We start from the raw sequence: 18,444 nt of genomic DNA, 5'->3' as shown, positions 1-18,444 counted from the left end.
CAGTGGGGTGTGAGATTAAATGGAATGTGCTGAGTTAGTCCTTCTTAAACCAGTATTATCTATAGTGACCGGCAGTGGCTCTCCAGGTTTCCAGGAATAAGTCTATCCCAGCCCTGCTTAATATGCTGGGGAGTGGACCTTTGATACTCAGCCACCGCCCTTCCCGAAAGGAGGTCACTTAATGCTCGCTATCTTGCGCCAGTCCTTCACGGAGAGCATCTCGACCCACAGGGTTACACGGATGAGCCCTTGTCAAAGATCCTGTCGCACGTAGAAGAGGGGGAGATTGTGCAGCTGGACCGCTGGAGTCTGCAGGTGGAGCCAAATCCTGAGGCAAACGCTGAAGAGAAGGATGAGACGGCGGCAGACAAGGTGAGGCCCACAACACCATCATGCCCTTTTAGGGCCAGCTGCTACAGTCTCCCCACCAAAGATATACTTAGTATGCTTCTGTCTGGTTTCTTTCATGGTGGGTGAGGTGTGTTATGGCAACTGCAAGTGCCCCTAGCTAACCTAATGGTTTTTTCCATGTATGTAAAGTAAGCAAGTAGGATAGCAATGAAGAAAGTAAGATGGGGAAAGGAGGAGGATAGCCAATTTGCCCAGTGTGAAAAGGTTAACGACAGCATATTTCTTTTGGGGATTGTGGGATCAGAGTTACCTCAACAATATAGAAACTTATTTGTGTATGCAACTACAGCCGCTAGAATGATATTTGCCCAAATATGGAAAGAAGAAGAAGTCCAGACCAGAGAAGAATGGCTTACAGAAATTAATGGAATATGCAGAAATGGTGAAACAACTGGAAGAATTAAGAAATCAAGACAACAAACTTTTTATTAAGGAATGGAAATGTTTTTGTTGAATATTTACAAGCAAATTGCAAACAGATTAAGGCATTAACAGGATTGTGTAAAAACTTGCAGTTTCTAAAACATATATGATAACAGATGATCAAAAGAATAAGTGGAAACAATTGGTATATGCGGTGGGGGGGGACTTTAAGGAACCGCAGAAAGAGGAGGGAGGAGGGAAGTCAAGGTTAAAATGTTAGAAATACTGTTGAATGATCATTGAAAGGTGGGTTTTTTTGGGGGGGGGGTTTATAAATGGAAAATAAAACAAAAACAGAACAGACCCCACCATGGTATATTTCTAAGGATCTCCAGTCTCTACTTTTTACCTTAAAGCACTCTTTAAGGCTCCCCACTCCAGGGCTTTTCATCCCTTGTCTCTTGATGTTCATGGCACTTCTATGACAAAACACTGTTGCCCTAGCTACTGTTTCACCCCATCCATCCCCCTCATGGGTAGGAGAGCATTTTTCCATTGAATTCTGCTTTGCTTGGTCACATATGGGTATTTATAGAGTAGCTGAAAAGTCATTTCACCTTCACCAGAGCCTCAGATTTAGTGGTGTTTCCTCTCACTCTCAATTTTAGCTCCCTCTTGATGTCTTCAACAATTATTTCAGCCTTGGTTTTGACGCCCGGGTGACACTGGAATTCCACGAGTCCCGAGGTAAAATAGCAACAACAAGTGGGATGTGGCCAATGCTCTCAGTGCACCGTGCTTGGAGGGATGGCCTCCTGTGGGGAAACCACACTATGATTTTGGAGGTCATGAGCTGAAAGCAGAGGGTTTAATCAGGAGGGAGAAGAAAGTGACAAGGAGTTGGCTTCAAGGTACAACAACAAATGCCTTTCCTTTCAACAAGAGGGGTAAAGGTCCATGTTATTATTTGTGCTAAACTAGCACTAATCCCCTAATCCTGTCATACAGTAGAGTGCTGTGTGAGCACATTGTGGCAAGAGACCGTCAACTCTGGTAGCGGATATTGGGTGGGGGCTAGAGACTTTCTGCTGCTTTTTTCTAATGTGGGGAGATGAGCATGCAGAGAAGGTTCTTCTGTGATTTAACCAGTCATGGAGACAGAAATGTGACTTACTGGCAACAAGTAACCCATAGCAACCTTTTTTCCCCCTGCAGAGGCCAATCCAGAGAAATTTAACAGCCGATTTCGGAATAAAATGTTCTATGCTGGGGTAAGTTCACTGGGATGTCCTTTCACAGCCCAGTTAGGAATTGTTGCCTTGGTCTCAGTGTGTCCCGAAAGATTTTCACTGTAACATGTGGAGCATCTGGAGGGCAGGCCATACTGTAATGTTTTTCTTCCGAGGGAAGCCTTTAGAACAGGATTGGGGAACTTCCGCCCTGTGGGCCATTCTGGGGGGGGGGGTCAGTTCCCCTAATCTGCCCCCCCATAAACTGACATTACTGGTGACATCATTTGATGGGGGGGGAGATGGGATTTAATCATGACTGGGGTATATGCCTTGTTTCCAGCAGGGAAGAGGTTAGTGGAGCCAAGGCAACATGATGAGTGGGGATCAAAGTGCGTCTCAAGAGCGCTGTTTGAAATTAGTCAGTGCCTGATCAGCCTCTGTGAACTAACTCGGTTTCTCTCCTTCTGGCAGACGGCGTTTTCCGATTTCCTCATGGGGAGCTCCAGAGACTTAGCGAAACACATCAAAGTGGTGGTGAGTGAGCTGTGGGGCCACCAGGCACTTGGAGGGCACTGGTTATTGATTGGGTTGAGAAGGTCATTCTGCTGCCGTGTTAAAGATAAACCCTGCGGAAGGCATCGAGAGGACAAATGCATCTTTGGGAAAGATCAAGGCGCTAAGAATTTTGTTCCCTCATGAAAGGGATAGAAAGAACGCCTGAGGTTCTTTGGTGCTGTAGCCAGCCTTGACAGCTGACTGTCGCCTTTTCCTCTTTCATTAGTGTGATGGGACAGACCTGACCCCCAAAATCCAAGATCTGAAGCCACAATGCCTCGTCTTCCTAAACATTCCAAGGTGAGTGGTAACTATCCCTGTCGGGGAGTGTTCCCCTTCCTTTGACTCTCTCCCAATGCTCAGGGATCAGAGGTGTGCTATCCTCTGCCCCCAACACACTTCCCCGCCTTCCTGTCTACATGCAGGTACTGCGCAGGCACCATGCCTTGGGGCAACCCCGGAGAGCACCATGACTTTGAACCCCAGCGCCATGATGACGGCTGCCTTGAGGTCATCGGCTTCACCATGACATCCCTGGTAAGCCAGGGCAGCTCCTGATGGCTGATCTCTGGGGTCATCAAAGACAGCAGATGCCGCTGGATTTTGGGGCAGGGGGGACTGGAACTTCTAGCCTCTATAACACTAACACTTGTGCAACCTGAACACGTAAGCAAGACCAACTAAGCTGCCGCTAAGCCTGCCTAGCTGACAAGGACAGTACCAGCATCTTGATCTGTTGTTTAACTATTAGTTTGCCCAGAGGAGCTGTCTGACACAATTATTAGACAAGATAGAATCATAGAACTGTCGAGTTGGAAGGGGTCTCGAGAGTCATCTGGCCCACTCCCCTGGCTCAGTGGTAGATATACGTCACGCGTGTGGTTTCAGCTCCCAAGTTCATCTGCTAGCATCTCTATTTAAACATTAAAGAGTCCTCAGAAGAAGCAGGAACTGGGAACTCTGGGCAGCCACTGCAAGTCAGAGTTGGCAGTACTGAGCTGGAGCGGCTGTTGATTTGAGTCACTGCACAGCAGCCTCAGATGCTGCTGGTAATGGGAAAAGCTTTCTTTTCCCAGGTTCAGGTCATGTGCAATCTCCCGCTGACGTTGCTCATTGGTTGGCCCTTCCTGTTCAACACTCTTCTTCCTTTTGTAGGCAGCACTGCAGGTGGGCGGCCACGGAGAGCGGTTGCACCAGTGCCAGGAGGTGCTGTTGACCACGTCCAAGGCCATCCCCATGCAAGTGGACGGAGAGCCCTGCAAGCTGGGGGCTTCCTGCATTCGCATATCCCTGCGCAACCAGGCCAACATGGTGCAGAAGACCAAGAGGCGCAACTCCATGCCTCTGCTTAATGAGTACGTTCTATCTTACAAAGGGACCACCCCCAAGGCTTTGGGGTGGGGAGTGAAGGTGGCTTTGCTTGTTCAAAGTGTAATAAACCTTTTTGCATGGTGGCGAGCCTTAGAGCTTCCTCATCCTTTAGCAGGACTGCCTGCTGTGAGCTTAGCTGCTGAGTTGAGTGGGATTTCTATCCTACTATATCCCAGAGGTTTGGATTAAAATGCATTGGAAACCATCCTAAAGGCAAGTTCTAATACTATGAAATGTAAGATATATAAAACCCAACAGAATTACAGACAAATGTATTGGGTTTTCTAGCTATGCAGCACTGAGTCTTCTGAAGTCCAAAAAACACTGATATTGAGCACACACACACACGCACACCGCAACCATAAAAGCGTAACTGCCTTTTCTCAGCTGCTTTATCAGGAAGGCTCTGCCTTGTCCTAGTCCTGAAGGGAAGCAGCTGAATGATTAATGGAGGAAGCAGGGTTATATGAGCCCACAGAGAGGGCTCTGTGGAAGCAAAGTTCCTTCTCTGCTATATTTTCTTTTGGGGGAAGGGAGTGGAGAGTTGTATCACAGACTCCTAGAAACTAATGAGTGGCACAAGATCTTAGGTGCACAGCTTCCTACATTGTACTGCTTGGGAGGGGGTGGGTAGGAAGGAAAGTTTTTATTATGCTGCTTATCCCATTCAAGGCATAATGAAAGGTGGGTGAGGGGGCGATCTGTGAAAGCTTTGTGTCTTTCCTGGCATTCATACCCTTCTTGGCAAGCCTGTTTTCCTGTCCAAGGTACATCTATATGGCTGCTTGTTACGCTTCCATTTGGCATTGTAGGGCTGAACTAGCAACATTTAACCCCCATCTTCAGCTCTGTCCCAGTGCTGAGACTGTGCTGGTCTCCTGCCTCTCTACATTGCGCATGAGGCCTTGCTGCAAGTTTCTATCATTCTTGCATAAAGAAGCACATTCCAAAAGAAGCCAGGAATTGTGCCTCCCTTCCTTCTGGCCTGCCTGCATTTGTACATGGGAGGTGGCAATTGGGGCCAGTGTTATGGAAGCAACCTGCACGGCTAGAAGCATAACGGGGGCCCAGGGGTGTCCCGCCTGCCACTTTGTTTTTTCTTCTGATTTCTCAAAGACTGGATGCCCATTTTAGTGCTGAAGAGCCAATTGCAAATGCAACTGTTGTTTTGAGTTCCTGTCCACTAGTCAGATAACAAGTTTTTTAATGCTACAATGCTACTCTAATAGTTGTTGTTGTTGTTGTTGTTGTTGTGCATGGGGATTTTGTATTACATTCTGGGATTTTTTCCCCCACCCCATATCTCCCCCTCTTTCCCTCCCTTCCCTCCCACAACAATGCTGTCTTCCTTTCCCTAAGCAGCCCCACCTTAATTAAATCAGCACTTTTCCTTCCTGCTGCGCAAACAGTCAGCAGCCCGTTCCAGAACGGCTAAGAATCCGCGTAAGCCGAATTGGCATGCACGACTACGAAGCACTTCACTACGACAAGGAGAAGCTCAAGGAGGCCTGTGAGTAGCTGGTTCCACAGCCCAGGCTGCTGGAGCCTCTTTAGCTAAAAGGTGCCTAGAACAACTTGCAGGAACTTTCTGGAGCCATTTTATACTTGCACACCTTTGTCCATTACAATGCAGCATGTGGGCAAGTCGCTGACACCTTCTGCCTTTCTGTCAGCCTATTCAAATGTATTACTCTAGCATGGCAGCATCTTACCATATAATTAGTCTTTTTTAAAAAAGAGCCCTCACATCAAAATTCCCTGTATGCGCAAAGCTAACACATCTGTGAGAGAAGGCTTCTAGTCTAGCATTTCTCCCTGACATATTAAAATTCCACATGCACAAAGATTTTGTCCGTTAGATACCTTCAGATAAGTAGCTTCCCGTGTGCATTGTGAGATGGTATGATGCTTGAGATGGAGGGGACCGTGAGAATCATCTAGTCCAACCCCCTTCAGTGAAGGAATATGCAGCTGTCCCATAAGGGGTTCCAACATGCAACCTTGGTCTTGCATCTATGAATTGTCCCCTAGCTTCTGCTCAGTGAATGCTTGATACGCCAGGAATGTATTTAGCAGGTTCAGTAGTATTTGTTGATTTTTACTTTCCAGCTGTGCCCTTGGGAATTATCGTTGTGCCAGGAGACAGTGACTTGGAGATATGCCGGACCCACATTGAGAGGCTTCAGGAGGTGAGATGCAAGCAAAACACTTGGAGATGGGAAGAGTGTAACCTTGCTATAATTCTACTACTGTTCAAGTGACATACCACTTGGATATCCCTGCTGCCATAGTATCTGTGCTTCTCCAGTTGTAATTAACTGCCCCTCAAATGAAATTTAACAGTTGACTGAGCAGCAGGAGTTGCCTCTGCTTACGATTCATAACATACAGAGCAACAGGAAGTAGTTTAGTTATGCCTCTGCATAGTTTCAGAGTCGGCCTAAATGTCCCCGCTGCCACCTGCCCCATACAATTAAAGAAATGTGGGGGAAAGGTGTTAACCTACCTGAACAAAACCAGCAGTAACAAAGCTGGGCTTTGTATGCAGTGTAGTTTGGGTAAAAGGAAAGAATTCAGTGTAACATGCCCTGGGAATTTCAATGAAAGCAAGTAAATATGCCTACAATAAATAAATAAATAAAAGTCCTCAGTTCTGATGTAACCCAAGGAGGTAACTCCTAGTTGGGAGGCGGTCAGGGGTCAAGGTAAGTGCAGGCTCATTCCCACGTTGCTTTATATGCCGGAGGAAATATTCCACGGTTGTATCCAACTTAACTGATACTCGGAATAGACCCCCTGAAATAAATGAAATGAGTTGTGTCCATTGATTTTAATGAATCTACTCTGTGACTTATGTTGGATGCATTCTACTTTGTAACAAGTGTTTTGCAAATATAATAACGGCTTCATGCCCCGAACCTGGATAGAATTTCAGTTATCTTGCCTAGTGTTTTAGTTACATGGATTTTGTTCCTCATTTGTCCAAAGCCTCATCACTGTGATGCCTCCAGTTCTAAGTAAAGCTTGCACCTTACCTGGCAGCTTTTGTGAATGACACACCAATATTTTTGTTTAGCTGGGAAATGTTGTTGACTTCCTGCTTTGGCTCAAGCCAATAAATGCATGGAGAAATCCGTTCCCTGGAGCTTGGTTACAAAGGAAATGAGATGGATGGGCAATCTTCCGTAAACTGCTTTCTCTCTCTCCCTCCCTTTACCTGCCTTTACGGATTTGCCCTTTGTCCAGCCCTTAGGTGTCAGGCAGGTAATAAAACACACTGCACCGGATGTGGATACAGTGGTCAGTGCAAAAGAACCTTGAACCTCTCAAGCTTGATTTTGGTCATAACAATGATGATGAGAAGCAGCTGTGATCAAATTGTCCAGCTGGGAAGGCCAACATAGCCTGGAGCTCATTGTGAAACTAGGGCACTTGGACTGCCATGGCACATGGCTTCGCTGTCTTTTCCTCCTCGTCCTCCTCCTAAATTTCTTTCCCACACTTGAGACCATTTTCCTGGCTGGTGCTGGTGCAATCTTGCTTTTGGATTACACTGGCCAATATGGAGGCTGGCTGCTCCAGAAGGTGTGAGGAGCACCCTGCAGGTTCCTACAGCTATGGGGATGCAAGCATATCCTAATGGTAGTCGTAACCCAGCTCCTTCCCTTTCCACAGGATTTTCCTTCAGGCCCTTCCACTATTCAGAGCCTGTTTCCAGAGGTGTGTATCTTTTCTGTCTCCACCTCCCCTTTGTTGAAAGACTCTTCTCCCCCCCACCCCTTCTGCCTTTTTTGTGCATGATGAACTTGCATCAGTATCTACTCCAGTGCATCTGTCTTGAGCTGCATCCATGCGCTCTGTGCCTTCCGATTTGTGTCAAAGCATGTGTCTTGAGTCCACCTGAGGCATCTGTGCTGGAATAAGCCAGAAGAGGCTTTGAAAAGAGGGTAGGAAAGGAGACCTGATTCTTTTTTGCTTGCTTTGATGCAGGAAGGGGACGGAGCCAAACCAAAGACATTGTCATGCCAGAAACTGTCTCCCAAGTGGTGCTTCCTGGACTGTGAGTACATACGTGTGTGGAGCGGATATGTAAATATATACTAACTCTGTAGTCAGTAGGTGGGGGCTCAGTGCATCAAAGGTTCCATGACTAATGCTACGGAAATTTGTTGCCAGAGCCATAGATGCTGTAATGGAATATATTTCTATAATTATAATTTTGTTTTATGTAGAGCTCAAATAGTGCTGGTCAGTACCGTTGGAAACGTCACTTGTTCCATGTTGCCTTTTGAATTATTTCCTTTGCTTCTCCTGAGTACAAAGGAGCACAAGACATTGCCTCAATCGAACCATTGATCTATCTAGCTCTCTCTTATCTATACAGACCGGCTGTGGCTTTCCAGAGGGTCAGACCAGGAGACTTTCCGAACACTACCTGGAGTTGTCAGGGATTGAACTTGCGGCATTTTGTGTGTTAAACATGTCCTCTGCTGCTGGGAGAATGGTTGGGCTGGGGATTCCTGAGGGCCAAATAGAGAGGCCTGAGAGGGGCTTCCTTTGACCACAGGCCCGGGGTTTCCCATTCCTGCTGCAGGTAGTTTGGGCTTGCTGCTTTAGGACTTGTTATAGGGGCTAGATTGTAATAAATCCACCTAAAAGGTCCTCATTTATTTGTTTCTATGGTCTTTTATATGGTAAATACCGTAGCTCAGTGATCGAACCCATTCTTTGCATGCGGAAGGACTCAGATTCAATCCCTGATATCTGCAGGTAGCACTTTTGCCTGGTGGGCCTTACGAAAAGTGACCAGCCAACCCTCATCAGGCCACATTGGATAAGTGGCTGAGTCTGCATACCTGTCAGTCACCTGGCATCATATGACAACAGGTAGATCTAATCCCACTGCAGAGCAGCGGAACTTGCATTCAGTGCTTTATTTAAACAGCTCCAAATGCAAGCCATGTTGCCAAGGAGCCATTGAGAGCATGCTCTTCAGTTCCTGGTTGTTCCTTGGCAGCTGTGGCTTTTCCTATCTCACACCTGACATCGTAGTGACAGGTGAGTGGCAGCTGGGTATGGCTGGCCAAAACAGCCACAAAATCACACCAAATTGGGTGATTTGGCAGACCTTAATTTGGCACATGAGCAGGACGTTTGTCAACCCCGGTGAAGACAATAGTCAGCTAAACTAAGGCAGCTTTCTGTGGTCCAGCAGAGCAGAATCGAGGCCTCAGTGAGAGAGTCCTGAGTATTCCCTCGGCAGGAGGTACTGCTGGCTCCCACCAGAGCACTGTAGCAGCAGGGAGTGAAGTTTGCATCTCTTGTCATTTTTTTCACATTGGGCTGTCTTCTTTCAGCTACATTAGTCTTGCTGTTCTCCAGCAGATGGCTCTGTAGGAAAAGGCATGAGGGAGACGTGGCAGTTTCGCCCAGCCGCCTTCAGCAGTAGTTTTTTGGGACCAGTGAATATGCTGCATTCAGAGTTTCCTTTTGTACATCAAATTCAATTACAGCTTTTGCATTGGGGGAGTAATGAGAGGGAGAGAAGGAAGACTGGCTGGTTTTGTTTTGTTTTGTTCCTTTGCTGGGCCTGTGACCCAACCGGCTGTGTTTTTGCATGAACCCCCAAGAGCTCTGCAGGGCAGCAGAGTCTTGTTTACAAACACAGCTTTGTTCCAGCTCCTCTCTCAGCCCCTACTCTCTCCTCTCCTCCTCCTCCCCACCACCACCACCTGAAGGGTTGATTCTGTGTTCCTATAGCTTTCCAGATTGCACATTTCACTTTTAACTAGCACATTTTATTTATTTCTGCCGTTTCCCAGTTTTGGTTTGAGCAACAGTGTGAGACTCTCCCACAGGCTGGGACAATACAGGCTTTTGTGCTCCTGTAAGCAATGTTGGAATGAGTTCCCAAAGACACGGGGAGCAACTTGCATGGCCCGTTGAGCTTCTTTGCAGCCCTGTACCTCAAAGCCATGAGGCCTCCCTCCACCAAGATTATAGCAGGCAGCAACAAGAAGTGTCTTGGGGACCCAAAGGGATGGGGGAAGCACCTGGTTCAGTGGGATTTGGTACTGACCCAGAGAGATCCCTGGAGAGAGCAAGAGACTAACATGGGTGGGTTGGAGTGATGCCAACCTATTACGTAGCGCTTAGTTAAACTCTGGAACTCACCCCACAGGAAGTAATGACAGTCCCCAACTTTGATGGCTTTAAAAGAGAATCAGGCAAATTCATGGGAGATGAGGCTGTGAATGGCTACTAGCCATGAAGGCTGGACTCTGCCTCCATTGACGGAGGCAATATGCCTCTGAGTGCCCGTTGCTGGAAATCACAAGTAGGGGTGAGGGCACAGGCATCTGGTTGGCCAGTCTACGAACATGGTGCAGAACTAGATGACTCCCTGATCCAGGGAGGCTCTTTTTAAATTCTTACGTCTTGACGTGATAGGGAATGATTTGACCTCAAGCGCCTTTTGTGTTTACAGCCTGAAGGACAAACCCTCCCTTCAAACTACTTTCCTCCTCATCCCATTTTGCCTTTTCCCAGTCTCCCCCTCCCAATTGTCTGATGTTATTTATTTTTATTTTTTAGATCCTTTCCAGTCACTCCCCAGCCCAGATCTCAAGGAATAGAATGGTGCTGACCTTTGAATCCGAGTCAGCTGCAAAACTGCTAGCTTCCCTCTCACCATGTCCCAGCCCCTTGCTCTCTCCAGAATAAGAGGAAATCGCTCTTCCAAATCACATCATTACGTAGCCTCTGATCCAGAGGGAAAGGGATAAGATTGCCAGCATTGCTGTTGTGTGTATGATTATGGGGTCCCACTGGGGAGGGGGGAATCTCTTGTGTGCACCACATATCACGAGGAGGAGCCCATTCTCAGATATGGTTGCTGCAGATTATTTTCTTCTTTTCTGCCAGTTTCCCAGCAGCATGTTCCAAACTGAGGAAAATGCATTGGAAGAAAAAAGGTTGGAGTGGCATTCAAGGGCAATGCAGGCTCATTAAAACGGTTGAATTACTGGCCTTCATCAACAGTTTGGTGGCTGTAAATCTCTCCCCAGGACAGGATAAACGAGGCTCTTTCACTCCTCTAATCTGCTCTGGCTTGTGTCATGGACACCCCTCCCTCCCCTCACTATTTCTGCTCTATTCCCAAGGAGAATTCCCCGGTCTTTGTAGGGCCCAGCCATAGCAACCTCAGTCTGACCACTTACCTCCTCAGCCTTATGGAGAACCATAATGCAACAGGGTCAGCTTACCTGGGCTGTAGTCCTTTGTCTCTTCCCACCCCAGCTTACCCTTGGATCACAGCCCCCAGGAGTCCTCAGATCATAGTTATACAGTGAACAAAATGAGAGTATTTGAGGGCCTGTTCCAACGGATGTATATTTGTTTTATTTGGCCCCACTCCCATAATCATACAGCTGTGTACCTCAAAATCTTCTGCATATTTTACCAATGCCTTTTGTGTAATAATAATTATTTATATGCTGCTCATCTGACTGGGTTGCCCCTAACAAAATATTAAAACCTCAAACATTTAAAAACCTCCCTGCCTTCAAATGTCTTCTAAAAATCAGATAGATGTTTATTTCCTTGACATCTGATGATAGGGCAGGTGCAACTACCAAGAAGACCCTCTGCCTGGTTCCTTGTAACTTCACTTCTTGCAGTGAGGAGAAGGCAGGAGAATTTAATCCACCACTGGCAAAAGGAGAAAGAAAGAAGCTGGTGCTTAGGGGGCAATCCAAACCCTAATCTGCTGCAAAGTGGGTTGAGGGGAGCAGAGGTGCCGGCCCAGAACAACTTCTGGCCTCTGCCAGCACCTGCTCCCCATTCCGCCTGCTGAAAGAGAGGGAGATTAGAAAAACCACTGGTGGTTTCTTGCTGGTGGCAACCCACGCACAGCTCCAAATGGGGCAATTCTGGGGCAGAGAGGAGCTGGGCTGGCCCTGGGTCCTAGGCCAGCCCCACTGCTACCATTTGATGGCGTCACACTCAATCTAGGCCTGATCATTACAGCAGGACTAGGCTAGTGTAAACTCAAGCTTTTGCCTCTCCACCTGCCCACCTTCTGCCTGTCTGTTGAGAGCAATAGAGCTGTACATTCAGCCACTCCCTGCTCTTTATCCAGCCACAGTTTGGATTGCTCTGCCAATGTGATTTTTTAAAGCATCTGACAGGTGCTCTGTGACGAGAAGGATTGGCAATACTGTGGTTTGGATGATCCTATCTACTTGCTCCATCTGTCTATTGATCCAACCAGAGTGCATGAGAAAAGAAGTAGTTAAGCTACCCAAACAGAGATAGATCTATATATTGACTAGGAAATCAATTTTGCCAGTACCAAGTTCAGAACTTTAGAAGCTATCCTGTTGACTCGGTGTGTACCATTTATATAAATGTATTGTGTATCCTCACAATATGGAAGATACGCAAACTCCCATGGCGACTTCTTAAATGTGGATCATTGTGTTGCGAAGGGCAAGAGTTCCCACACCTGCAAGGAGATCATCCAAATGCACAGGGAAGTCCCACAGCAGCTGCAAAGCAGATTTGGGAAGCTTCCCTCTGCTGTTCAGCATACAAAAAAGTACTTTTTACTTCTGGTGGCACAAAAAAATGTTTTGGGGGGACCCCCTTTAACTGCCTTTCTATCTGTTGTTCGTGGTAACATCCTGTCTGCATATATTTTGTTTAGCTGGTCCTTTGATGCTCAAGGCCACTGCTGCTCAAATGGGAGGCCCTTGCCAAACGATCTGATTATAGCAAAGTAAATGCAAGGTTGTCGCTCATTTGCTCGTGTTCCCTCAAGGTAGTATTTCTGTGATGAAGATTCAGCAGCTGCATTTTGGAAAGTTGTCTTCTGTTGTTGTCGGTACTATGTGAAATGCAGCTGTTCCATTCTTACAAGTGTCTCTTGGATCGCTGCCTGCCAGCTTGCAGCATAGTCACCACAAATGGTCCTGGTAACAAGAATCATTCATGGCCCTCCTTGATAAGATCTGGAGGGCTTACAGCAGGGGTGAGGAACTTGCAAGCCCAGTGCCTAAACAACTTATTGGTTGCGACTGCAAAGCTTCTTTCAAAGGACTGAGCAAAATAGCACTTGGAAGGTTGTTGTTGTTGTTTGTAACATCTGACAATCAGCTGATTACCTGATCATCAGAAACCCCTTTCAAAGTTGTGGGGAAGATAACAATTTACTGCTCAAGGCCATTGCCCCCCACAATTCAGTACATATGGAAATACATGAAGAGATGCAAATCATTTGGGCATATTTCATCAAACAACAGTCATACAAAAAGAAACAAAAAATTAAAATAATCCTGGATTCCCACTAGGTATTTTTGAGTTGGAATGTTGCTAAACCTGCCATCCTAAAGGGCAGTGGGCATTCACTGAAGCCATGAATTGTTTTCTCAAAAGGAGCCACAGTAAAGATTGTAAAGCATTGCTCTGGGCAAGATAGTGCTTTGAGGGGTGGAGACTGAAGACCCCCACATGCAGAAACAAAAGGTCTCAGGTGATTGATAGATATGCCCACCTGTCTCCCCCACCTGGCCCACAAGGGGTGGGGGAGACAACTGTCTGGCAAGCTGAACAAAGTACAATAGCACTCTGCCACTTTGGAATATTTTGCTGTTGTGTCATATATACCTCCCTTTTACAGCTGACATGCTTGATACGCATCAAGTATAATTCATGAACTAGTTCTGCTTTTCCTCTCCTCTCTCTAGTTAGTTCCACTAACCCAAATTTGAGAGTGACTAAGGTTGCAGTTCTATACTAACTTACCCGGTAGTAAGCCCTTTTGAAACTGTCTTCTGAGTAGACATATATAGGATTGTAATGTAAGAGACCGAGCTATAAATCAGGGATTGTCTCTGGTTCAAATCTCCCCTCAAGTGAGAACTCACTAGGTGTCCTTAAGCATGCTATTAATCTCTGATTTATAACCATCCTCTGCTTTATCACCCTCATAGTCCAGGTGCAGAGCTAATATTGGATCTATATCACAGTTATTGTAAGGGTTGCTAAGATGTTACGTGAATTTCTTTGAATACACTGGGGCTATATATAGACGCTAAACACTCCGTGTCCTTCTCTTCCTCTCTTGCAGCAACTACAGCCGATCGGTTTTACAGAATAGACCGTGCCCAGGTGAGTTCCAGTTTGTTCTCAAGAGACTGTGGAATCTGAGACTGTCTGCCTGCATGCTGCCCATGGAATACATTGCTATTTGCAACTTGGTTTTCATTTCCTTCAGAATATCACAGGCCCCTGCCATTATATTTATTTAATAAAGGGATTCAGTCTTGAGGTCAGATATTTTCATTTTCTGTGCATCCAAAAATAAATATTTAGGGTGGTGTGTCACTAGAGAATAATGCCCAGGAAACTAGGGAGGTTTGGAAAGGCTAGTACATACATTAGACCTGAAATAAAAGTGATTATTTATTTGTCCCCAGTGACATTACATAGTTTCCCTGTAGTGCTGGTGTATTACATCTGTAAACCATATAATGCATGATTCACAGTTGTGGCCACGAGATCTGGAGCTTTGTTATGTTTAAAATTCTGAAACAAAAGAGCTAAAATTCTTCAAAAGAAATAAATTGGTGCACAAATTTCCAATTTTCAGTATAATTTTCATTGTAGAATTTGTAACTGTCGCTTTGTGTGGGTTTTTCTCTTTTTTGGGGGGGACTAGGAAAATAGAACTGAATCTGTTGGATAAGCAGAGAGCAGAGTTGGAGAGAATATATATTATATAAACAGATTGCCAAAATTCCACTTTGGATTCTGTATCCTTTATGTTTTTTCTAAATTTATGGAGGCAAATTTTTTTATATCTCCAGTCCTGTTCCCACAACCAACAAAATTGAAATCTTGCTTTCTTTTAAGGAAAAAAACAAATTTCCCAGGATTTTGTTCAAATCGCTGAACTCCCATCTTGAAAATCCACATTGCATATTATCTTAAAATACACACAGAGACCCCTTCTTTAATAACTGTTTACCATGAAGAAATCCTATCCATAAAATGATTGACTTGTACTTTCTCAGGAACATCTCAACTATGTGACGGAGATCTCTCAGGATGAGCTTTTTGTGTTGGACCCAGAACTGGTGCGCACCCAGACAGTGGGCACATCTCCTGCCATGCCTGACCTTGTTGATGTGCCCTCAACACCGATAAGGCAAAACGTTGCTCTCCCAGGTTCACCAACATCCACACCAGTCTCCAGGTGAGGCTGTCTGCTTAGTCCCTGGAGGTAAGAAAGACCAGGCGAGGTTGAGGGAAGGACCCCAAGGAAGAATAGGTTAAGGATGGGTGCAGGTCGGAGGATGAGAGTTCAACCTTCAGGCAGTCATTATCCCTCTTCTGTTTGCTTTCTGTTTCAATGTGAAGGTGGGGAGAATGCTTTGGCATAGGGAGTCTTACACCGTTGGCATTGATGTGCCAGGATGAGCTGTCGATTAGTTCATCTGTTTTAACCTTCGTAGGATGGAAGTTGACTCAGGATCATGTGGCCAATAGATCTTATGGCATACGAAGCCAGGGTTGCAGCGTGACTGCTAGGCTGATACTGGAAAGGGAGGCAGATGTAAACAAAGCTGGTACAAAAAGAGGAACAGGACTAAGATGGCTAGGATGTGAATTCCCTGCTATATACCTCAGTTCTGCGCTTCCCTCATCTGGATCTATCATATGGAGCAAAGCAGAATAGAAATCTGAATCCCTGATATAGCACAGCTAATTCTATTATTGGCCCTTTCAAATTAGACAGAGAGTTCTTGGTGAGCTGAGCAGATGGAAAGAGCTGCTTTAGGAAGGACCTAGTCTCTTAGCTTTGATTTTCTCTTTTTTTTCCCCAGCTCAGAAATGGGGAGCTGCAATTCCCTCAAAGGTGAGACAGTTTTACTCTTAGTGTGCTCCTTCAGCATATCTCCTTATCTCAATTATTGAATGCTAACCTGTAGTGTGCTCCATTTTCATGCCTCCCAGTCCCCCACCCCCTGGTCTAACGTTACATTTAACTTCTGTAAAACACAGCATCACTTTCAGTGAAATGCTGCAGATGGTTTTCCATGTAGCATTTTAATATGCCCTTCTAGATTTTACTCACACAGACTGTTCTCCACAGTAGTCTAGAATGTTCACACAACGTTGTGCCATGCCATGGCTTCTCTACTATTGGGAAGGGTGGGAGCCGGTCCTCCAGGACAAATTGAGTTCTGGTGGTTAGAGGAGCTTTTTTGGAACATGGTAGCTGCTTTGGTAGCCATTCCTAGTCAAAATACACATTTTTTCAGCTCAGGGTATATGGGGCTACTATCCAGTGATTGAGGGAGTTGATGTTGGAACTTGATGACCTAATCCTGGGAAGCATCAGTTCAATGTGCATATCTAAATATGCGTATTGATGGAGGGTGTGTGTGTGTGTGTCGCAATTGTGCTTGCACAGAAAGGTGAGGCCTCAAAAGGTTAGGATGGAATGAAAGATTTTTTTCAGTACAGCTTGGGACGGATTTGGCCGAGAGCTTCCGTGTGCATTGGCGTGCAGGGCGATTGGTTCCTTAGTACCTTCATCCCTGCTGCAGTATGGATTGAGTGCTGCAGAGAGGCCCCGACCAGGGAATTCCTTCCGGGGAGCAGCTGCAGGAATGACTAGCTGGGCGAGACCTGACACCCGTTGACTTAACAAGCCACCTTCCTTCTTCACCTCATTTGTAAAATCTGTCAGGAAATAACATCGTGGTGCAGAGTTAATCTCCCACCTGTAGAGATTTGGGATTCATAGCTGGGGAGCAGGGTTAGTCTCTGCCAGGCACCAGTGAGGGTTCCAGGATGTGCGAGCAAAGTTCAGGGGCCTCTCTCGGTTGAGCAAATGGAAAATGTTTTCCTGGAGCTTGAATAGAGCTTAATTCCTGGAAGTGTGAGTGAGTCACTGATGGAGAGGCATCCCCAAACGCCTTCCCCTCGGGGACACCTGCTTTCCCCCTCCTCCACTCACCCTTTCTCCTTCACCTCTTCGTGCTCGCTGTTCATTGGCCTGCGGGTTTCAAGTTATCTTTGACAAATTGTCCTCCCCTCTGCTGGAATGTTTCTTTCCTTCCATACATCACTGCGTTGTCTTGCCTCTCCCACTCCCCATCCCACCCCAATACCCCTCTGATTTCCCTTCATTATTTGTTCCTTCTATTCATCAGTGGGTTTTATGGAGCTGTGAGTCCTCCTTGATGCATGCCTGGGCCCTCACGGCAACTTTTGGTGCCTTCCAAACTCCCGAGATCCCTCTCATTCTCTCAGTTGCTCAGTACCTTCATGGCACTCTGTGGCAGATCAAATTCAGTGATGGTCCACAAGACATGCACATGTCATCTCTCCCTCTCACATGCAAATACACTGTCATGTGTTTGTGCACACGCATTCACAAGCACAAACGCTCTTTGTAACTAAGAGGAGAGCAGCAATAGGGGGAAAGCCAAACAGTAAAATGAGATAATGCATACTCAACAAATGCTGAATTAACATAAATCGTTTTGAGTTTATGCTAAGTATCACCACTCTGGGTTGTGGTCTCTCTGTTCCACTCTTGTCCTTCCTTCTCCCAGACTCCAGAAAGCCCCAACTGGAGGTCAGAAAAGTCTAGAGGTGTAGAGGATGTTTGGCAGTGGTACACCACTGCCTTTTACTGTCCAGACATCTTAGTGGGCAGATAAAAGTCAACAGGCAATCTCCCTTGAGGTCCCTGGATAATGAGCATGACCTTTTCTTCATTAGCCCCCAGCTCACATGGTGGGAGTGCTTCCAATTGCTGACTCTTTGGCCAGTCTGCCCACTCTGACCCTCACTCTACCTTCTCCCTGCCCTCCTGCTTGGTTTTGTAACGCTGAACCTGTGTCTCCTTCTTGCAGATGATGCTTTGATAGATGCTGCCAAGAATAACGATTTCCACAAGGTAACAGCTACCATGTGCTAAAAACTAAGCTTCAGAGCTAGGGAGGTTCTGGTAACCTTTGCCATGACATTGTCTCCCTATCTCTGACTAAGGTCAGATACAATGATGATGCTATTACTGCAACCGCCTGGTAGCGCCATCTAGCTTTTTGATAATGACCTGCTTGTTAGCCATCACCAGTGGATAACTTCCGGCAATGAAGGCTTGCTTTTAAGGATTATTTTCCTGTGCCCAGTGAACATCCTACTGAGGGAACCTTCTATGCCTTTCAGGATACCACAAGCACACCTTGGTAGCTTAAAAACACTGGTGCTTAGTTATCTGATCAGACTGCCTAGATGGTGTGCGCATGAAGATCAGTACCATTTTGAATGTTCCTTATAGGATCCTCACTGCATCCCACACCCATCCCTACTACAGTCAGGAGTGAGATTGGCTTGGGGTTACTTCTGTGTAGAGACAACTTGCTCCTCCTTTTGAACTACGTTGGCAGTCTCACAACATAGACACATACCCATAGTGACCCCCGCTAGGAAA

General features: G+C 46.1%; 1 protein-coding gene across 12 annotated transcripts in view; it reads left to right on the top strand.

Moving 5' to 3' along the window:
- Nucleotides 1-18,444, top strand: part of DGKZ (diacylglycerol kinase zeta) — a 138,673-nt gene that overhangs the window by 109,036 nt on the left and 11,193 nt on the right. For 9 of the 12 annotated variants that reach the window (XM_079950828.1, XM_079950831.1, XM_079950835.1 and 6 more), the window contains 15 exons: nt 232-372; nt 1,443-1,521; nt 1,990-2,045; nt 2,478-2,540; nt 2,788-2,861; nt 2,987-3,098; nt 3,717-3,916; nt 5,342-5,442; nt 6,042-6,121; nt 7,608-7,652; nt 7,923-7,992; nt 14,062-14,102; nt 15,008-15,189; nt 15,821-15,852; nt 17,864-17,907. In XM_079950828.1, coding sequence (XP_079806954.1) covers nt 232-372; nt 1,443-1,521; nt 1,990-2,045; nt 2,478-2,540; nt 2,788-2,861; nt 2,987-3,098; nt 3,717-3,916; nt 5,342-5,442; nt 6,042-6,121; nt 7,608-7,652; nt 7,923-7,992; nt 14,062-14,102; nt 15,008-15,189; nt 15,821-15,852; nt 17,864-17,907 — 1,320 coding nt within the window. The remainder of the gene's footprint in view (nt 1-231; nt 373-1,442; nt 1,522-1,989; nt 2,046-2,477; nt 2,541-2,787; nt 2,862-2,986; nt 3,099-3,716; nt 3,917-5,341; nt 5,443-6,041; nt 6,122-7,607; nt 7,653-7,922; nt 7,993-14,061; nt 14,103-15,007; nt 15,190-15,820; nt 15,853-17,863; nt 17,908-18,444) is intronic. The other 3 variants (XM_079950829.1, XM_079950833.1, XM_079950826.1) reach the window with 1 other exon arrangement.

Source organism: Podarcis cretensis (assembly GCF_951804945.1).
Source record: "Podarcis cretensis genome assembly, chromosome: 1".
Classification (NCBI taxonomy): Eukaryota; Metazoa; Chordata; class Lepidosauria; order Squamata; family Lacertidae; genus Podarcis; species Podarcis cretensis.
This window is presented reverse-complemented; position numbering and strand designations above follow the sequence as displayed.